This window comes from Protopterus annectens, chromosome 7.part0 (genome assembly GCF_019279795.1).
Source record: "Protopterus annectens isolate FY-2018-M chromosome 7.part0, PAN1.0, whole genome shotgun sequence".
Lineage (NCBI taxonomy): Eukaryota > Metazoa > Chordata > Ceratodontiformes > Protopteridae > Protopterus > Protopterus annectens.
Window position 1 is genome coordinate 598,333,213 of NC_056739.1, and position 20,163 is coordinate 598,353,375.

Here is a 20,163-nt window from a genome sequence, read left to right on the forward strand (position 1 = left end):
CCAATGGGGAAACCTGGGGCGATGGATCTCTGGGTCCGGGAGCAAGAGAATGGCAAGAGACATCAACAGGCACCAAAGAGGGAGGAGCTAATGGAATAGACCGTTGACCCAGCTCCGGGGCTAGAACACTCCTCATCACCTCGAAGGCTCGACTCCCGCTCCAAAGAGACAGGAATCCCCGGTCCCACCGAAAGGGAAGGCTCCGAGGCTGATGTCGGTGCCGAGCTCACCAATGCCGAAGCCCCAAGAGGGAGAGCGGGGTCGGACAAGGGTCCGATGCCACTCACCCCCTCGGAGCCGACAAGGGAGACTCGATGACCGGATCCCTCCAAGGAAGGTCTCATGGAGGAAATCGGAGTCGAAGATGACGGAGCCGACAGGAGGAGTATCGGCTCCGGCGCACCCACGGTCACCGTTCCAAGAAGCTCCGGCTCCGAACTCTGAAGGAGAGTTGAAGGAGGAATTTGAGGGGGATGAGGAATAGCTGTCGTCTGCTGAGACGGGCTATGGAGCATTTGGGCCAGTGCCTGTGACTTCCTTGAAGATCGGCTCCGATGGCTCCGCTCTGAAAGTAGAGGAGATCCCGGAGCTGAGCGAATCGACTCCAGGGACGGAGACCGAGATCTCTTCTTGGAAAGAGCCATCGGAGCCGAAGACCCTTCGGTTCCAGATGGAGCCGACAGCTTATCGGCTCCAGTGCTGTTCAAGGAGACGTTGGCTCTAGCCGGAGCCGACATCGGTGCCAGTGTATCGGAGCCAGCCGGTGCCGATACCACTACCACAGAAGAAGAAAGATCGGCTCCAGCCGGAGCCGATCTCGACTCCGAAGGAGTCGGAGCCACAGCCAAAGGCTTAAGAACAGCAGCCTGGGCTTTAGGTGGCTTAGAGGACTTTGCCGACCCAGTCTTGGTCGGTGAACCCTCTGGCTTCAACAAGCCACGTAGAATTAGCTTGTTTCTACGTTCCTGCAGGACTCTCTGGCTAAAGGAGTGACAGATAGCATAGGAGTCCTGCAGGTGTAAAGGCCCCAGGCAGTACACACAAGAAGTGTGACCGTCTGTCAGAGACATTTTCTGACAGCACGAATCATACTTCTTGAAGCCTGAGACCTTCACTTCTTTTGACATAGTCTGTCAACAAAAAACACAAAACACACACAGATACAGACCAGTCACCCAGTTATCTAGTGAAAAAGGGAAAACTGAAAAACACAGACACACTTCCTGACAGAAAATCTAATGGAAGGAAGGCTTAAGGCCTGAAGGGAGGAAAGAGTATCCCTGTATTAGGAAGAAAAGGGAATATAGGGCAAGAAAGATCTAGTACAATTAGTTAAACTTTACCTGAGCTGGTAAAAGAAGACCTCTTCGCGAAGCGGCAAACGAGATCTGGGGTAGTCACGCCTTGCATCATGGGATATAGGGTTGCCTCGAGCTGGTAAAATTAGCTCTCAAGCTTAGCAAGTGCCGAGTCGGAGCCGAGGATCGGCTCCGAACCCATCCAGCAAGAATGAAGGTGAGTTTGACAACTTAACATAGATTGTTCCAAAATCCCTGCACCAAGAGTATATTACTATCTTGCATCATGGTCACCCAGGAACAGATTCTACTAAAAGAAGGGCGAGAGATCTAGTATTTTGGACTTCTATGCCACAAGACATTGAGAGAGTACTTTCATCTTGTTCCGTGTGTAACAGTACAAAGCCACATCAACAGAAGGAACCACTTCAGCTAAATCAGATTCCTGAACTACCTTGGTCGGCAGTAGCTACTGACAATTTCAAGTGGAATGGTCAACATTATTTGGTATTAGTAGACTCTTATTCAAACTGGTTTGAGATTGACCTACTTCCTAACCTAGCCTCCAGTACTGTCATTACTAAGATGAAGCGTCATTTTGCAGTCCATGGTAGTCCACACAAAGCTATTTCTGACAATGACACGCAGTTTACAAGCCAATAGTTCAAAAGATTTGCTGAAAAGTGGGACTTTACTCATGTCATGAGTAGCCCAGAGTATCCGTAGTCAAATGGTTTGGCAGAATCTGCAGTTCAAAGTGCAAAACAGTTACTAGAGAAGTCAAAACGAGACAATAGTGACATTTTTCTGAATCTCTTGAATCTCAGAAATATTCCTCGTGATAAACATCTTGACTCACCTGCTCAGACACTTCCGTCAAGACAAACCAGAACCATGTTATCAATCAGTAGCCAATTGTTGGTTTCATGTGTTTAGAACAACAGATTAGTGAAAACCAATCTGTTGGAGAAGAGTTTAACCAAGAAATCCTACTACGATAAGACCAGCAAACCGCTCAATCCATTATGAGAAGGAGAAATAAGGATGCAAACGTCCAAAGGTTATGATCAGATTGGAGTCGTGAAGAATATTTGCCCAGAGCCAAGATCGTACATTGTGGAATCACAAGGAGAAGAGTTTAGGCAGAAGCGGAAGCAGGAAACATTTGATGCCAATGTCCGAGCCTATACCACAGCACATAGCCTGAGAAAAACTCTCATCTCAGAGTGAGTTATCTGGTGTTCCAGAGGAAGCTCCAGAGAATATTACTATTTCTGTGATGAATCCAGATGTTCCTGATAACAGTTGTTCTCCAAAGTCTGTCCCTGTTGCTAAACCCAGTCCAGATTGTTATGTTATGAGATACGGTTGTCGTATTTTCAGATCATGTTACAGACACACAGCAACTTGGACATGAACATTGTGTTTGTTTCTAATGTCTATAATAATGCATGTCTAACTCCAATATTGTTTTTACTAAGGGCAATCTTTTTAAGTGGGAGGATGTACATCAACGTGTGTGTATGTGGTTACACTTCATAAGTGCGAGTTACTGAAATCTCGAATTTCAGTAACCCGACCATGAAATCTAAAACCAGAATGCCGAAAGTGCATAAGAGTGAATTTGAATATCTCGAATCCTTGCTTATGCATTTCCAGTGTGTTGCGTGTAGTGATATGGTGCCTGAGATTGCAGGTGAGTGAGTGTTTGTGTGTGTTTTTGTACGTTGCATGTGTGGGTAAGGGTAGGGAGGTGTAAGTGTGAGTGTTGGATTTGTTGGTGTTTGTGTATGTGTAATGTGTACTTGTGTATGAGTGAGTGGAGGATGGCGTGCTGTGAGTTTTTTTTTTTTAATGTTATGTGCGACTTCAGAATTGGTATATATGTGGGGGGGTGTGGGGGGCACAGCCCCCCACATGGGGTTGCAGGGGGGGCTTTCCCCCCATCTTACATGTAGTGTAGGGTTGTGTGGTTTGTGTGCTGTGGGTGGAATGGTGTGTGTGTTATATGGTGTATGTATGTTCGTGATTGTGTGATTTGGGATTTTGGGTTTAGGTATTGTGAATGGTTAGACTTTATAGTCTCGGGTTACTGTAATTTGAGATTATGAAGTGAAACCGTGTATGTACCTTTGAGAAGCTATCCAAGGATTTGCACAAGTTTACAAATACTGAGCACGTGCGAGCCTGACTGCATTTTGTAGTAAGCTGTTGAGATGTAAGCATGTATGTATGTATGTATGTAAGGTCCATCTGTTAATCAGTTAATTTATATTTTATGATGCTGCTATCCATCCTGATGTGCTTCTATGTAATAAAGCATCTAAACAAACTACCCCGCCTGCTTGTCATCTATGTTAAGAGAGGGGCAAGCCACAGGGACCAAGCAGAATCATCAGAGTCCTTGTAACCTCAACTTAGATCATATGTTGCATTAGCCTCTTGCTCCTAGCAACCAAAGAGGACATCCCTAAGAATGCAGTAGGAGGAAAGCGAAGACTCTGTGATTCTGACTAGTCATGGGAGTATAATCAATATCTATTACGACTATAACATTTTCAATTACAGTGATGTCACTTTGACACCTTTACATTTTTTGCTTTTTTCAAAGGTTTTTCTTTTGTTCCTTCATGTTCTATGGATGCAGTAGACACTTTAAAGAAATTATGGTTACTCACCATGAAATTCAATTTGAATAGTTTGACAATGTTCCACAAATGCATTCTATTAACAAATTTAAAGGAGTTGTTTTAACGCTCCTTTGCATTCCCTGATTTTAAATAGTTTGCGAAGCTGATGTTTACGACTTAGTTAAGGCTTCTAAATGGGCATTTTGTGGGCAATGTGTCAGCAGCTGAAAAGGTCTATTCAATCATCTCAAGGGAAATAAGATCATTTAGTTAATAAAATCAGATTAGGAAAGGGGTATTGTCTTGTTTGACAGTATTTCTTATTCATCTATGTCTTCTCTATTGCAGGACAACTCTACACATCTTCCTGTGTCCAAAAATGAAGTTAATATTGCACACTGGAAAATAGATTTGTTTTTGGAAGATTGTGTTTTGCAATATGTACTTGAGAAGGACATTTTCAGGTTTTTACACAGCCCTTCTCCGCAGGTACTCAGAAGGTTCATAAAGATGTAATTCATCGTCCCTTTAGACCAATTGTTTCAGCTCAATATTCCAAACCTCACCCTCTTGCTGTGTTTGTTGACAGAACATTAAAAACTATGATGTTAATTCCCATATATTATAAGATTCTTGGGATTTTTGGGGTAGGATTAACAATGTAGCATTTCAACTTAATATTTTTAACCACTGATGTTGGTGGATTTGTTTAGTTCCACACCCCAAAATGTGGGAATGGAGTATTTATGATACTACTGTTAAGCTAGATTTTTTTAAATAACAAGGAAATGTGATTGGTGGAGGACTTTATGTCCTTCATCCTGGATAAAATTTCATCTATTTCAAGGGAGAACTATATAGACAAGTTAAGGGTGTGGCTATGGGGGCAGCTTGTGCTCCCATTTTTGCCTACCCTGTGATGAAGTCGTGGGAAGATGTTAATTTTTTCCTCATCATTTTTTTAACTTCCTATTTAAATTATAATCAAGTTATTTGAACGGTATTTTATTTTATGGATTGGTCCCAAGCAAGAAATTGAGAATTTTATTACCTACATGAATGACTCAACATCTTTTTTTTTTAAATTTCACTTACTCTAGTAACACGAAAGCTATTCATTATTTAGATGTCATGATTTTTAGGCGGGATAGAGGTTTTTCTTCAGCTGTATACAGGAAATCGACTTTTAGTAACTTTTATCTTCACTTTAAAAGTGCCGACACTTAACATCAAAAAGTGAGTCTTGTCAAAGGACAAGCTTTTAGACTCTTCCAAATGATTTCCACAGAATCTGTGTTTTTGGAGGAACTAAATATCCTTAAGGACATGTTGCTGAAGAGAGGTCATCTAGTTTAATTAATTATACATTTAAACACATTATTGACCATTGTCAATTAAGGCATTTTCCCATTTTAGGTAAATCCTGGGAGGATTTAAATAATTCATTTAACTGTACTACCTCTAAAAATTACAAACTTAAAATACCAAATTACAGAGGACAAACCACACTGGACAAATAATAAAGGTTAGCGCTTTCGTTTACTAAGTTTAGCAAACTTCTTCAGACAAAGGAAATAGTAAGTACATGATTTTAAATATACACACAAGTAATGACATCATTTCCTATTCACAAAAACCAAGCCTCAATTTAAAGTACCAAACCACTAACAAACATAAAATCAAACCCATTCAAGTCATACATAAAAATAATCAAAACATAAACAATAAAATAATACTGAACAAATATAAATAAAGAAACATATACATATATTCTTAGAAAATGTATAGAAGATAAAACACATACGTCTCCTAAGAAATGTTAATAAACTGACACAAATATGTCAATATAATCATAAATAAAACAAATATTAAGCCTTAACACGCATTAAGGACTTCAGTTTCAAAATACTTTTAATCGAAACTGAGTCATTTAACCCTGGAAAGTTTAAAGCGTTAAGCTTAAGTTGCCAAATAAGTTCCTTCTCATCTAATTTCAAGTCTTTGGGTCCACCTCTAATGTTGTCACATATTTTCTCAATAACTAAAAATTTAAACTCATGGCCAGAAAAAGTATTAATATGACTGGCCAAGGCATTATTCAAGTTCTTTTTATCAACTGCATACAGGTGTTCATAAATTCTACTTTTAAGGGGTCTTTCTGTTTTGCCCACATAAAAAGCAGGGCACTTTGAACATGAACTTAAGTAAACAACCCCCCTTGTATTACAATTGAATTTACCTTTAATATTATATTTTTTGTTGTTAATAACAAAAGAAGTGACAACATTAACATATTTACACCAGTGGCAAGCTTCGCATTTAAACATGCCACAATGTGATAAGTGGCATCTTGGAATGCCATTCTCAAGGATACCTTCCAGGTTCCTACCTTTTCTAAAAACCACAAAAGGAAAATGTCCCACATAATTTCTAATGGATGCATCATCAAAAAGAAAAAAAAACAATTTTTATATATAATTGATTTCAATAAAGAAGCATCAATAGAAAAAGTGGTGATAAAACTTAATCTAGCTATTTCAGTCTCTGAACGGCTAGTGTCAGTTACATTCACATTGGAACCAGTTGTTAATACATTATTATCAACCTCACCTAAATCAGTATAAATATTTAGCTGTTTAGCATCTGTTTCCATAGTAATGGAAGCATCATTGACAGTTAATAAAGGTTTAAAAAAAACTTTTGATCTTTTAAAGGAAACTTCGCCAATAACGTCTTCCACTAACTTGACAGGGTAACCACGCTTAATAAACTTTTCCTTCAATAAATCACACTCATCAATGAAATCACATTCCAAGGAAACCATCCTTGCAGCCCATACAAGTTGGCCTTTAATGACTCCCTTCTTCTGGAAGAAAGGGTGACAACTAGAAAAATGAAGGAATGCATTTGAATAGGTGGTTTTCCTAAAAATTTTAGAAACAAACAATAATTTTTAATTAAGTCCACATCCAAAAAGGAAATTCTATCAGTGTTGAATTCCCATGTAAATTCCAAACAATTGGTAAATTTAGTAATGCGTTTAACAAATAGTTCAGCTGAAGATTCATTCCCTCGCCAGAGTATAAAAATGTCATCCAGATAACGGGTGTACCATGCAGCCCTCTCCTGGAAGACTACATCCTTTTTTCTCCCAGAAAGCCATAAATGTGTTGGCAAACGTGGCTCCACAGGGAGAGCCCATGGCAACACCCGATTTCTGCAAGTAATAATCAGTATTAAATAAAAAAATAGTTGTTGTTCAAGACCAACTCTAGCAGGTAGATCACCAAATCAATACATGAACCATCAACACATTTCTCAAGTAAGAAATCCCTAATCCACTCACATCCAATATCTTGTGGTATTATGGTATATAGATCACGGACATCAATTGTGAGAAAGTTAAGGTTCTCTGAAAAAGGAAGGTCATTTATGGCTCCTAAGAATGCCCATGAATCTCTACAAATCTGAGATTCATTTTCCAGGGCATTCTTGAGCTTAGTATCAACAAATTTAGCACAGCCATAAGTAATAGATTGCCTTCCATCAATGATTGGACGAAAAGGGGGGTCATTCAAGTCTTTATGGATTTTCGACAAGCCACATAAGGTAGGGGTTAATGGATATGAAATAGACAAAAAATTAAACAAATCAACATCAATGCATCCATCAATGAATAAATCATTAATAAAACCTTTGATGCGTTGATATGCCCCATTAATTTCATTCAAAGATACTTTAAGATATGCTTCATTTGCCAAAAGAGTACAAATCCTGTTGTTATAATCCACATTGTCCATAAAAACCAAACCACCCCCCTTTATCAGGCTTCATGACACGGATGTTAGCAAACCTTAAGTCCTCTAAAACATCCCTTTCTGATCTAGTCAAGTTAAATAATTCAGTGTTACTTGATCCCCTTTTATTTATGATGGCTCTAAAGTCATTCCCACAGTTTTTTTTCAAATAATAATAAAGAAGGATGTCACACAGGGTTAAATACACTGGCAACCCTAAAATCCCTAGTGAGACTAGAATTATTCCCAAACAACAAATTCAAATTGAGTTTCCAAGTATAAACTTTCAAAACGATCAAAATTCTTGCTAAATCACTTCTAATAGAAGGGACAAAGGTTAGTCCCTTAGCAAGCACATCAATAAGCAAAGGGCTAGGGGTAAAGGTTGAATAATTATATATCCTAAAGTCCTTCGTACTGTTCAAAAAAATGTGAACAGATTCCTGTGGAACACTAATAAAACTGGGGCCACTGTCAGAGCTAGGGGAAGGAATTATCTCCTCCTCCTGTTCTGACCCTTCTTCCAAAATTGTCGCTGTGAGTGATTTTGTTGACCACCAGTGTTTGATTTCTTGTTGTTCCCCTGAAAACCCTGAGCTGAAGTTGAATTATCAGTATTGTTGTTATTGTTACTGTTATTAGTACTAGTACCAATAAGCCTATTTGCCAACCTCTCACTTCTTCTAATCGGCGATACATTATTAGGTGTAGTACAATTCATTAAACTCCCATTATTGTCAACATGCGTAGAATTGCCACCAGAGTCAGGCAAAACTCTATTTAAACTTGTATTAGAATTCACATTCAAATTAGAAGGGGGTGGAGGATATGCTAAAGCCTTTTCCATAAGCTAAAGAATCAGAATTTAACTTTCTGTTTTTATTCTCTTTAATTTTTAATAAAGCATTGTCAATACTTGTAAAAATATGTAGAAAATCATATTTATAACGCAAGAAATCATTATCAGACTGAATGCTAGAATCTAATTCAACTAATTCAGCTTTTAAAGTGTCCATCTGGGTGCAATAGTCTTTAATTAATAATTGCATGAATTCAATTCCTTGCCGATCAAACAAATTTAATAAGTCTTTATGAAAAGTTGAATTAAGGATTAAACCTGTAGGGAAGCGCCATTGTCTCAGTCCTTTTGGCACTTGCTGTCGTTTGATGCATTCCCAGTATTGTACCTCAATCTGAAGTTTTTTGAAACGAAACAATTTAGTGTCATAAGCTTTTAAATAATTGACCAGTTTATTTTCATCAGTATTCGTATTGCTTAAGTTGTCGACTTGTGAAGACCCGTTGGTAAAACAAACCGGGTCTTTAAACCAGTCATCCAAAACAGGAAAAACAGTTGAGGTACTTACTGCACTAGCAGCGTTGTCGACATCACGAATGTGTCCGTTTAAAATGTGAGGAGTCAATGGTGAAGTCCGAAAGCCAGAACAAGGCAACGGACAAGAAACAGAAGTCCCTGGTAGCTGGTTGCCTCGATCATGCAATCCTAAGGCATTCTCTGGTACGCCAGGGACAATCGGGTTTGGTAGGCTCTGCATGGCAAAGGAACCGGAACGTCTGGTGCCTTGAGGCAAAATAGTCGCAACCTGGTTAGCCAGAGTATCCACTTGTTGCGACAGTAGTTCCACCAAAGCAGTCAATTTGCCCATAGTGCTGGTGGCTGTATTAGACAAAGAAACCACAGTATTGAAAAGAGATTGAGATCCAACTGCAGCAGAGTCCTCCATAAGCTCAACAAACGAAACAAAAAACTAGTAAAAAGCGAAACTACAAACTTAAAATACCAAATTACAGAGGACAAACCACACTGGACAAGTAATAAAGGTTAGCGCTTTCGTTTACTAAGTTTAGCAAACTTCTTCAGACAAAGGAAATAGTAAGTACATGATTTTAAATATGCACACAAGTAATGACATCATTTCCTATTCACAAAAAACAAGCCTCAATTTAAAGTACCACACCACTAACAAGCATAAAATCAAACCCATTCATATCAAAAATCATACATAAAAATAATAAAAACATAAATAAAATAATACTGAACAAATATAAATAAAGAACATATACATATATTCTTAGAAAATGTATATAAGATAAAACACATATCTCTCCTAACAAATGTTAATAAATGGAGACAAATACGTCAATATAATCATAAATAAAACAAATATTAAGCCTTAACGCATTAAGGACTTCAGTTTCAAAACACTTTTAATCGAAACTGAGTCATTTAACCCTGGAAAGGTTAAAGTGTTAAGCTTAAGTTGCCAAATAAGTTCCTTCTCATCTAATTTCAAGTCTTTGAGTCCACCTCTATTTCCTTTGTCTGAAGAAGTTTGCTAAACTTAGCAAACGAAAGCGCTAACCTTTATTATTTGTCCAGTGTGGTTTGTCCTCTGTAATTTGGTATTTTAAGTTTGTAGTTTTGCTTTTTACTAGTTTTTTGTTTCGTTTGTTGAGCTTATGGAGGACTCTGCTGCAGTTGGATCTCAACCTCTTTTCAATACTGTGGATTCTTTGTCTAATACAGACACCAGCACTATGGGCAAATTGACTGCTTTGGTGGAACTACTGTCGCAACAAGTGGATACTCTGGCTAACCAGGTTGCGACTATTTTGCCTCGAGGCACCGGAAGTTCCGGTTCCTTTGCTATGCAGAATCTACCAAACCCAATTGTCCCTGGTGTACCAGAGAACGCCTTAGGATCGCATGATCGAGGCAACCAGCTACCAAGGACTTCTGTTTCTTGTCTGTTGCCTTGTTCTGGCTTTCGGACTTCACCAGTGACTCCTCACATTTTAAACGGACACATTTGTGACGTCGACAACGCTGCTAGTGCAGTAAGTACCTAAACTGTTTTTCCTGTTTTGGATGACTGGTTTAAAGACATGGTTTGTTTTACCAACGGGTCTTCACAAGTCGACAACTTAAGCAATATGAATACTGATAAAAATAAACTGGTCAGTTATTTAAAAGCTTATGACACTAAATTGTTTTGTTTAAAAAAACTTCAGACTGAGGTACAATACTTATTGGAATGCATCAAATGACAGCAAGTGCCAAAAGGACTGAGACAATGGCGCTTCCCTACAGGTTTAATCCTTAATTCAACTTTTCATAAAGACTTATTAAATTTGTTTGATCGGCAAGGAATTGAATTCATACAATTATTAATTAAAGACTACTGCACCCAGATGGACACTTTAAAAGTTGAATTAGATTCTAGCATTCAGTCTGATAATGATTTCTTGCATTATAAATATGATTTTCTACATATTTTTACAAGTATTGACAATGCTTTATTAAAAATTAAAGAGAATAAAAACAGAAAGTTAAATAGGGATTATTTAGCTTATGGAAAAGGCTTAGCATATCCTCCGCCCCCTTCTAATTTGAATGTGAATTCTAATACAAGTTTAAATAGAGTTTTGCCTGACTCTGGTGGCAATTCTACGTATGTTGACAATAATGGGAGTTTAATGAATTGTACTACACCTAATAATGTATTGCCGATTAGAAGTGAGAGGTTGGCAAATAGGCTTATTGGTACTAGTACTAATAACAGTAACAATAACAGCAATACTGATAATTCAACTTCAGCTCAGGGTTTTCAGGGGAACTACAAGAAATCAAACACTGGTGGTCAACAAAATCACCCACAGCGACAATTTTGGAAGAAGAAGGGTCAGAACAGGAGGAGGAGATAATTCCTTCTCCTAGCTCTGAAAATGGCCCCAGTTTTATTAGTGTTCCACAGGAATTTGTTCACATTTTTCTGAACAGTATGAAGGACTTTAGGATATATAATTATTCTACCTTTACCCCTAGCCCTTTGCTTATTGATGTGCTTGCTAAGGGACTAACCTTTGTCCCTTCTATTAAAAGTGATTTAGCAAGAACTTTGATCGATTTGAAAGTTTATACTCGGAAACTCAATTTGAATTTGTTGTTTGGGAATAATTCTAGTCTCACTAGGGATTTTAGGGTTGCCAGTGTATTTAACCCTGTCTTACATTCTTCTTTATTATCATTTGAAAAAAACTGTGAGAATGACTTTAGAGCCATCTTAAATAAAAGGGGATCAAGTAACACTGAATTATTTAACTTGTCTAGATCAGAAAGGGATGTTTTAGAGGACTTAAGGTTTGCTAACATCCGAGTCATGAAGCCTGATAAGGGGGATGGTTTGGCTTTTATGGACAATGTGGATTATAACAGGATTTGTACTCTTTTGGCAAATGAAGCATATCTTAAAGTATCTTTGAATGAAATTAATGGGGCATATCAACACATCAAAGGTTTTATTAATGATTTATTCATTGATGGATGCATTGATGTTGATTTGTTTAATTTTTTGTCCATTTCATATACATTAACCTCTACCTTATTTGGCTTGCCGAAAATCCATAAAGACTTGAATGACCCCCCTTTTCATCCAATCATTGATGGAAGGCAATCTATTACTTATGGCTGTGCTAAATTTGTTGATACTAAGCTCAAGAATGCCCTGGAAAATGAATCTCAGATTTGTAGAGATTCATGGGCATTCTTAGGAGCCATAAATGACCTTCCTGTTTCAGAGAACCTTAACTTTCTCACAATTGATGTCCGTGATCTATATACCATAATACCACAAGATATTGGATGTGAGTGGATTAGTGATTTCTTACTTGAGAAATATGTTGATGGTTCATATATTGATTTGGTGATCTACCTGCTAGAGTTGGTCTTGAACAACTATTTTTTATTTAATAATGATTATTACTTCCAGAGATCGGGTGTTGCCATGGGTTCTCCCTGTGGAGCCATGTTTGCCAACACAGTTATGGCTTTCTGGGAGAAAAAAATCCTTTTTAAGGATGTAGTCTTCCAGGAGAGGGCTGCATGGTACACCCATTATCTGGATGACATTTTTATACTCTGGCGAGGGGATAAATCTTCAGCTGAACTACTTGTTAAACACATTACTAAATTTACCAATTTTTTGGAATTTACATGGGAATTCAACACTGATAGAATTTCATTTTTGGATGTGGACTTAATTAAAAATTATTGTTTGAACAGGTACACTTCTAAAATTTTTAGGAAAACCCCCTATTCAAATGCATTCCTTCATTTTTCTAGTTGTCACCCTTTCTTCCAGAAGAAGGGAGTCATTAAGGGCCAACTTGTATAGGCTGCAAGGATGTGATTTCATTGATGAGTGTGATTTATTGAAGGAAATGTTTATTAAGCGTGGTTACCCTGTCAAGTTAGTGGAAGACGTTATTGGCGAAGTTTCCTTTAAAAGATCAAAAGTTTTTTTTAAACCTTTATTAACTGTCAATGATGGTTCCGTTACTATGGAAACAGATGTTAAACAGCTAAATATTTATACTGATTTAGGTGAGGTTGATAATAATGTATTAACAACTGGTTCCAATGTAAATGTAACTGACACTAGTCGTTCAGGTTTTTTACCCGAGACTGAAATAGCTAGATTAAGTTTTATCACCACTTTTTCTATTGATGCTCCTTTATTGAAATCAATTATTTATAAAATTTGTTTTTTCCTTTTTGATAATGCATCCATTAGAAATTATCTGGGAGATTCTCCTTTTGTGGTTTTTAGAAAAGGTAGGAACCTGAAAGGTACCCTTGAGAATGGCATTCCAAGATGCCACTTACCACATTGTGGCATGTTTAAATGCGAAGCTTGCTGCTGGTGTAAATATGTTAATGTTGTCACTTCTTTTGTTATTAACAACAAAAAATATCATATTAAAGGTAAATTCAATTGTAATACAAGGGGGGTTGTTTACTTAAGTTCATGTTCAAAGTGCCCTGCTTTTTATGTGGGCAAAATAGAAAGACCCCTTAGAAGTAGAATTTATGAACACCTGTATGCAATTGATAAAAAGAACTTGAATAATGCCTTGGCCAGGCATATTAATACTTTTCCTGGCCATGAGTTTAAATTTTTAGTTATTGAGAAAATATGTGACAACATTAGAGGTGGACCCAAAGACTTGAAATTAGATGAGAAGGAACTTATTTGGCAACTTATTTTAACGCTTTAACCTTTCCAGGGTTAAATGACTCAGTTTCGATTAAAAGTATTTTGAAACTGAAGTCCTTAATGCGTTAAGGCTTAATATTTGTTTTATTTATGACTATATTGACGTATTTGTCTCCATTTATTAACATTTCTTAGGAGACGTATGTGTTTTATCTTCTATACATTTTCTAAGAATATATGTATATGTTTATTTATATTTGTTCAGTATTATTTTATTGTTTATGTTTTGATTATTTTTATGTATGACTTTTGATATGAATGGGTTTGATTTTATGTTTGTTAGTGGTTTGGTACTTTAAATTGAGGCTTGGTTTTTGTGAATAGGAAATTATGTTATTACTTGTGTGCATATTTAAAATCATGTACTTACTATTTCCTTTGTCTGAAGAAGTTTGCTAAACTTAGTAAACGAAAGCGCTAACCTTTATTATTTGTCCAGTGTGGTTTGTCCTCTGTAATTTGGTATTTTATGATTGTAGTTTCGCTTTTTACTAGTTTTTTGTTACCTCTAAAAATTGTTTTACTACTGCTATGGTCTTGGCACATAGTTATGACTCTATCTAATAAAATTACAGACATTATTAATTCTAACTGGATACATTCAGAGGCAATGACTACATTTACAGTAAAGCAGGAGACAGACCGCAGTTTGTGTTTAAGATGGGTAATAATTTTAAACAACTTTTCAAATGGAAGGAATTATGATTATAATATTTTGAAAAGTGGAAACCGAAAATTGTCTTACTAAGGGTTTGGTGTATCTAGCCAAAGCTAAGTATCTTATTATGTGGACAAACCCAAGCACTCCTTCAGAATGAGAATTTATGGACACCTATATGACATAAAAAAATCCAGTGAAAATACTACTTTATTTCAACATTCTTTGGTTTGCCACAATTTTAAGAAATTTGTGTTTGGCATTTTAGAAATTGTGAGTTGTGATCCTAGAGGGGGCATTTGGGAAAATTGCTTGGAATACAAATAATTAGTATGGAAATTTTGATTAAATGCCCAGAACTTTCCTGGAATAAATGGAACTATGTCAACAGTTTCCTTCTTAGAAGTGACAGCAGCTAAACTTTGAAATAATTTATCAATCGTTCTAGGTGAACCATTATTTTAGGTTTTTTTTTTACATATTTAATAGTACATTAGTTGCTCATACTTAAACATTATTTCATTTATGTTTATATACTCATCAATGTTCAATATTTAATTCTGATTTATTTTAAATTTTTAGATTCAATATTTTGTCAAAGGTTAGTTAAATAGTGGATGATCTTGTATTTCATTACTTAATTTCCTGTACAAGTTCATTTGGCGCTGAAGGCATTATTTAAACTTTCTGTGTTTTTAAGATCAGTTCTGAGAAGTCCAGATACTGTGAATGAAAGTGCTTAACTAATCCTTGTTGGTGTTCATCTGTCACTAAATGATTTGGGTCTTATGTGAGCCAAGTATATTGGAATCACTGCTATTTTAGTTACTGGTTGTTTTTTTTTTTCAGTTTTTGTTTCCACCATTGTGGCAACACCTACTAAATTTTTCAAACATTAGGTCAGTAAACTGCATCTTCCCTTCATTCTATTATACTTTCAATTTATGTGACATAAAAGAATATCAAATTATATGATGAGATGAATAGGACAGTAATACTCTCTTTTCCAAACCTTGCATAAATAAATACAACACAAATATTTTAAGACTCAAAGATGAAGTCTACTCAGTCACCAAGTACTCCTTAAGTAAATAAATATATTTTTTTATTTTAACCCTAACAGAATTTTGCCTACCTAAAAAAAATCAAGTTGTTTAATCCGGTGCTAGGCATTCTCAGGTCATGTCTATTGCTCTTGAGGGTTTGACTTATGTTGCCAGAATGAACTTGGCAAAGTTAACATTTACTAAACTAACTTACCTAAATGTCCAGTAACAGGAGTGAAGTTTCCTTTGACAACTAACATCTCCAATTACCTAGTGAGTATTGCAGTACAAGAACATTTCAGACAAGTATAACTGAAGGATCATTGCAGACAGGCCCAAAAATACCCAGCAATCCAAAAAAAGAATAAAACCAAAAAAATATGACAACCATATATAGTTTATAAAGAGCTTAGTTCTATAACTCTACTTCATACATCTAAATGCAACATTTTCTCATTACAAAAGGTTACATTTTTTTTGTATGTGTACCTTTCCCATGTATTCTGTGACGATGTAAAGGCCTGATTTGTCTTCAACAATCACACCCAAAAGTTGTACCAAATTTTTATGCCGAAGCTGCCTACAAATAAATCAAAAACAATTTCAAGTCAGCAAGACAGTGTTAAGTGCAGGTCAACAAATAAAAGGTACTGTGGGGCTTCAAAAACTGACTTAAATTTGGGTTGGTTGAGGGGTATATCAAATCTATGCAAAGACAGAAGAGCTGCACTTTGCATCAAAAACTTCAGTTAATGCAGCAAGACAGGATTCTTACATAAAATATCATGCTTGTCACTAATGGGCAGCAATGGTACTGTTACTCACTACTATTATAATACTCACACTTTTACATTTGAATTGTTGCTTGAGAGAAGGATCCAAAGGAAGAAGACATGTCTAACAAATGGTGCTCATCTTTCTGGGTTGTGCTCTGATTTCTGAGCACACTCATACTCAACAGTATTCATGCAGATGGTTTATACTGTATGATTACTGCTCCGGATTCCAGGTAATGTTGCTTGGAATGCATACTGGTTGGGTTCCATGAATGGGACTCTTACTATTTCATTAAATTGTTATAAATCATTATTATTAACTGCCTTTCTGCAACAGCAAACACCTTTTAGTCAAGTCTTCTGACCGTTACACCACTCAGATTGCTTTGCCCCACGTCCTTCATTCTGATAAATCAACCAACAGAACCACATAAACTTGCAATGAAAGTTTAGTTACAACAATTATATACATTTGAAAGGAAATGCACTGGACCCAATCAAAAGTGAAAGGCCAACAGAATAATACCCACAAGTGAAACTGCTAGTGTTTCAATAAATAAAAATAAACATCTGTCTTACCTACCTGAGTGTAGTCTGAGAATGTGTCCTCTAAATTTTCCTCCTGCCTCTTAATGGAAGTTCCCTTTACAAAGTGTGTCTTTTCCTTTCAGGTATAATACATTTTGCTCATTTTCAATACCCCAAATATGTTTTAGTTATTTTAAGTGCAGTTTTGACGCAAACGTTGAACACAGAAGTTCACTTGCAACACTTTCAACATTACTGCTACTTAAAAAAAAAAAAAAAAAGTGTGCAGTATTTTGAAACAAAGACATGGATATAATGTACTGTGATGACACGGGTCCCTATTAGATAAACAAAAAATTAAAATCTCGAATGTCTGAAAATCGAAAATGCTGTTCTTTGAAATAGGTATTGTAGGGGGCTGCACCCCCCCATCCCCCACTAATTATATATACCAACTCCGATATTGCACTACAGTGAGGAAAGAGAAAATTTTCCGATCTTCACTGTACTGCGATCTCACAATAGCAATTTCGAAGAATGGCATTTTCGAATTATCAGCTGTTCAAAAGTTTAATTTTTCATTTATCTAATAGGGACCCGATGCGACAATAATACCATGTTGAAAAATGCTGTGCGACAGATATAACTGGAGCATACACACTATTTCTGTACTAAAAACAAATATATGCACTGTATTAACTTCTGTATTTGTTTTCTGATGGCTGCCAACAGTATTTATGTGTGCGTATATATATATATATATATATATATATATATATATATATATATAGATATATATATATATATACACACACACACACACACACATGCCACAAAGTTAGTGTATGTATGTATATATATATATATATATATATATATATATATATATATATATATATATATATATATATATATATATATATATATATATATATATATATATATATATATATATATATATATATATATATACACACATATATAAGTAGTGGTCATAACTTCATAAAAAGCAAGCCTGTGTACCATATAATAAACAACTACTTGTGTAACTAGTGTTCAGTCTATGTTTGGTGAAAAAACAAAACAAGAAAATGTGGCCTAAAGTGCACTTCTTGGTCTCCATGTGAAATTTGTCAGTAGTATAATACATAAATCTTCCCCTTCACTTCTTGGTTTTTCTTTACCCATCTCTCTCTGCTTTCACTAATATACAGGTTTCTAAATGGAATGGGGCAGGTTCCTCTTCAGGTAGAAAACTTACTGTAACATAACTTAGAATGTAGCATTCAGACATGAGATGAAGAAAAGAAAGGACTTTCTGAAATGTCTTTACCTTATTCTCTAAAGTAAGAGCAGACAAACTTATTAAATCAAGTTTCTGCAATCCATTCAGCCTTCCAAAATTGCTAATACCTTAACTGAAAAAAAAAAATTGTAACTTACTGATTAGAAATTTGCTACTGTTTCTGATGGAAAGAGAAAAGCCAGGTCAATAAAGTCTGTTAACTGCAATATTACATCATAAAGTACATTGAAATGAAATACTCACGTCATGACAGATGCCTCAGCAACAAATGCCTGTGCTGTTGCATCATGTTTTATGCACTTGACTGCAACCTTGTTACCTCTGTATTCTCCCAGCATTACATCTGAAGAAATAAAAAAAAAATGTTAAGTATACAAGTCAAGCCAAAGGAAAAAAAAATCACCTAGCAGATATGGATAGCTATAAACATCTACCCACACGTCCAAGGCACAGTAACATGATATAGTTATTTAAGCACACTGATTATATATACGTTACTGGTTAAACAGCTAGTACTTTTGAAAATATTAGTCCTATCCTGCGGAACAGAAAGTAAATCCACACTGTACAGATCATTTCAAAATTAAATGCATGCTCATCTTATGCAGAGAATTATGGTATTACTGTAGAACACTGTATCCTTGTAGAGTTTCCAATAGAGTTTCTCAATACCTATAAAATAAAACACATTAAACATGCTATCACATATTTCGGGTGATCACAACTTGACCTCCTACTCACAACCTTAAAGATAATGTTCAAAGATCTGTTTTACCTGCAGTACAGTTCTCAAACTCTGGTTCTCCAAAGGACTCTGAATTTTACTTCCACACACTTTGGAAGTAAGTACAATAAAAATAAAAAAAAATCGCTTACTTAGCCTGACTGATGGATATAGACTGTATGCCCTATGCCACAGTCATTGTGACTAGCAATTTATTCCAGTAATTCGGGAGCATCATATGATTAACAGACCATACAAAAAAAGGACTTAAGATGCTGCAACAAAATTACTGGAATAGTTGTTCTATTCTGTTTTTTTCATTAAGTTAAAACTGAACAGACCAGCTGTTCCAGGCACTCTGCTATAATAATTTCATTTACAAATTTTACTTCTGTTTTTATTTATTTAGTTTTACAATTTCTTTAGCCCAGAAATGATTTGAACCCCAGAATACTATCATCTGATCATACCCTTCACATCCACCAATTAGGATGGGCATGACCATCAAATATGAAAGTGTGGATTCTTAAAAATCTTATTTTCCCATAAATCAGTATTCTATGGGAAATTAAGAGCAGAATGCTAACACACTTTCAAAGAACACTGCAAAAATGACAGAAACTGAATGCAAATACTGCATTCCATTTTTTGCCTTTGAAAATGACCTTTAAAACATACTAGATGTGGTGGTGAAGTGGGGTAAGCAACCCCCTTACGTAGCAATGCTAAGATGTATCTTATCAATGGAATTAGCTTTAAGACATTTGTCTGTCTGCCTATCCATCCATCAGTCTTAGTGCATTTACTACCTACCATCTACTACTGCACACATTTACAAAGACCTTAGTTTAGAAATAAACTACTATGAGACTCTTAATTTTGTGTGTATGTGTGTGTGTGTGGGGGGGGGGGTCACAATATAGCACTACAGGAAATATGGTTTGGTTTTATACCACTTATGTTTGGTGCAGCAGCTTTAAGTCTGAAAACATCCCAGTGGTAAGCACTTTACTAAAATGTAAAAAAAAAAACACTTACTACCCAAAAATCAACAACTTTGACTGCTCACATAGCTGCGTTCAGTCAACTCTGATTAACTTTGTCATCATGACTACGGAGGACCACTTACACTGGGTACATTGTTTTCCATCACTACAAGATTTATTTTAAGCTATGAGAAAATACACTAATGTGACAATTCAAATTACTGCTTAGAAAACATCACCATACGCAGTGAATGTAACTGTCTGCAACTATGAACTCTCTTCTGTGCATAATGGTACTAGAAAGTGAAATATTATAAAAACTACCATTTGTACTAAA

General features: G+C 36.1%; 1 protein-coding gene across 3 annotated transcripts in view; it reads right to left on the minus strand.

Moving 5' to 3' along the window:
* CSK (C-terminal Src kinase) overlaps positions 1 to 20,163 on the minus strand; it is a 2,395,116-nt gene that overhangs the window by 242,664 nt on the left and 2,132,289 nt on the right. For all 3 annotated transcript variants that reach the window (XM_044077191.1, XM_044077192.1, XM_044077193.1), the window contains 2 exons: positions 18,360 to 18,459; positions 15,996 to 16,086 (listed from right to left, as the gene is read on the minus strand). In XM_044077191.1, the coding sequence (XP_043933126.1) occupies positions 15,996 to 16,086; positions 18,360 to 18,459 (191 nt within the window). The remainder of the gene's footprint in view (positions 1 to 15,995; positions 16,087 to 18,359; positions 18,460 to 20,163) is intronic.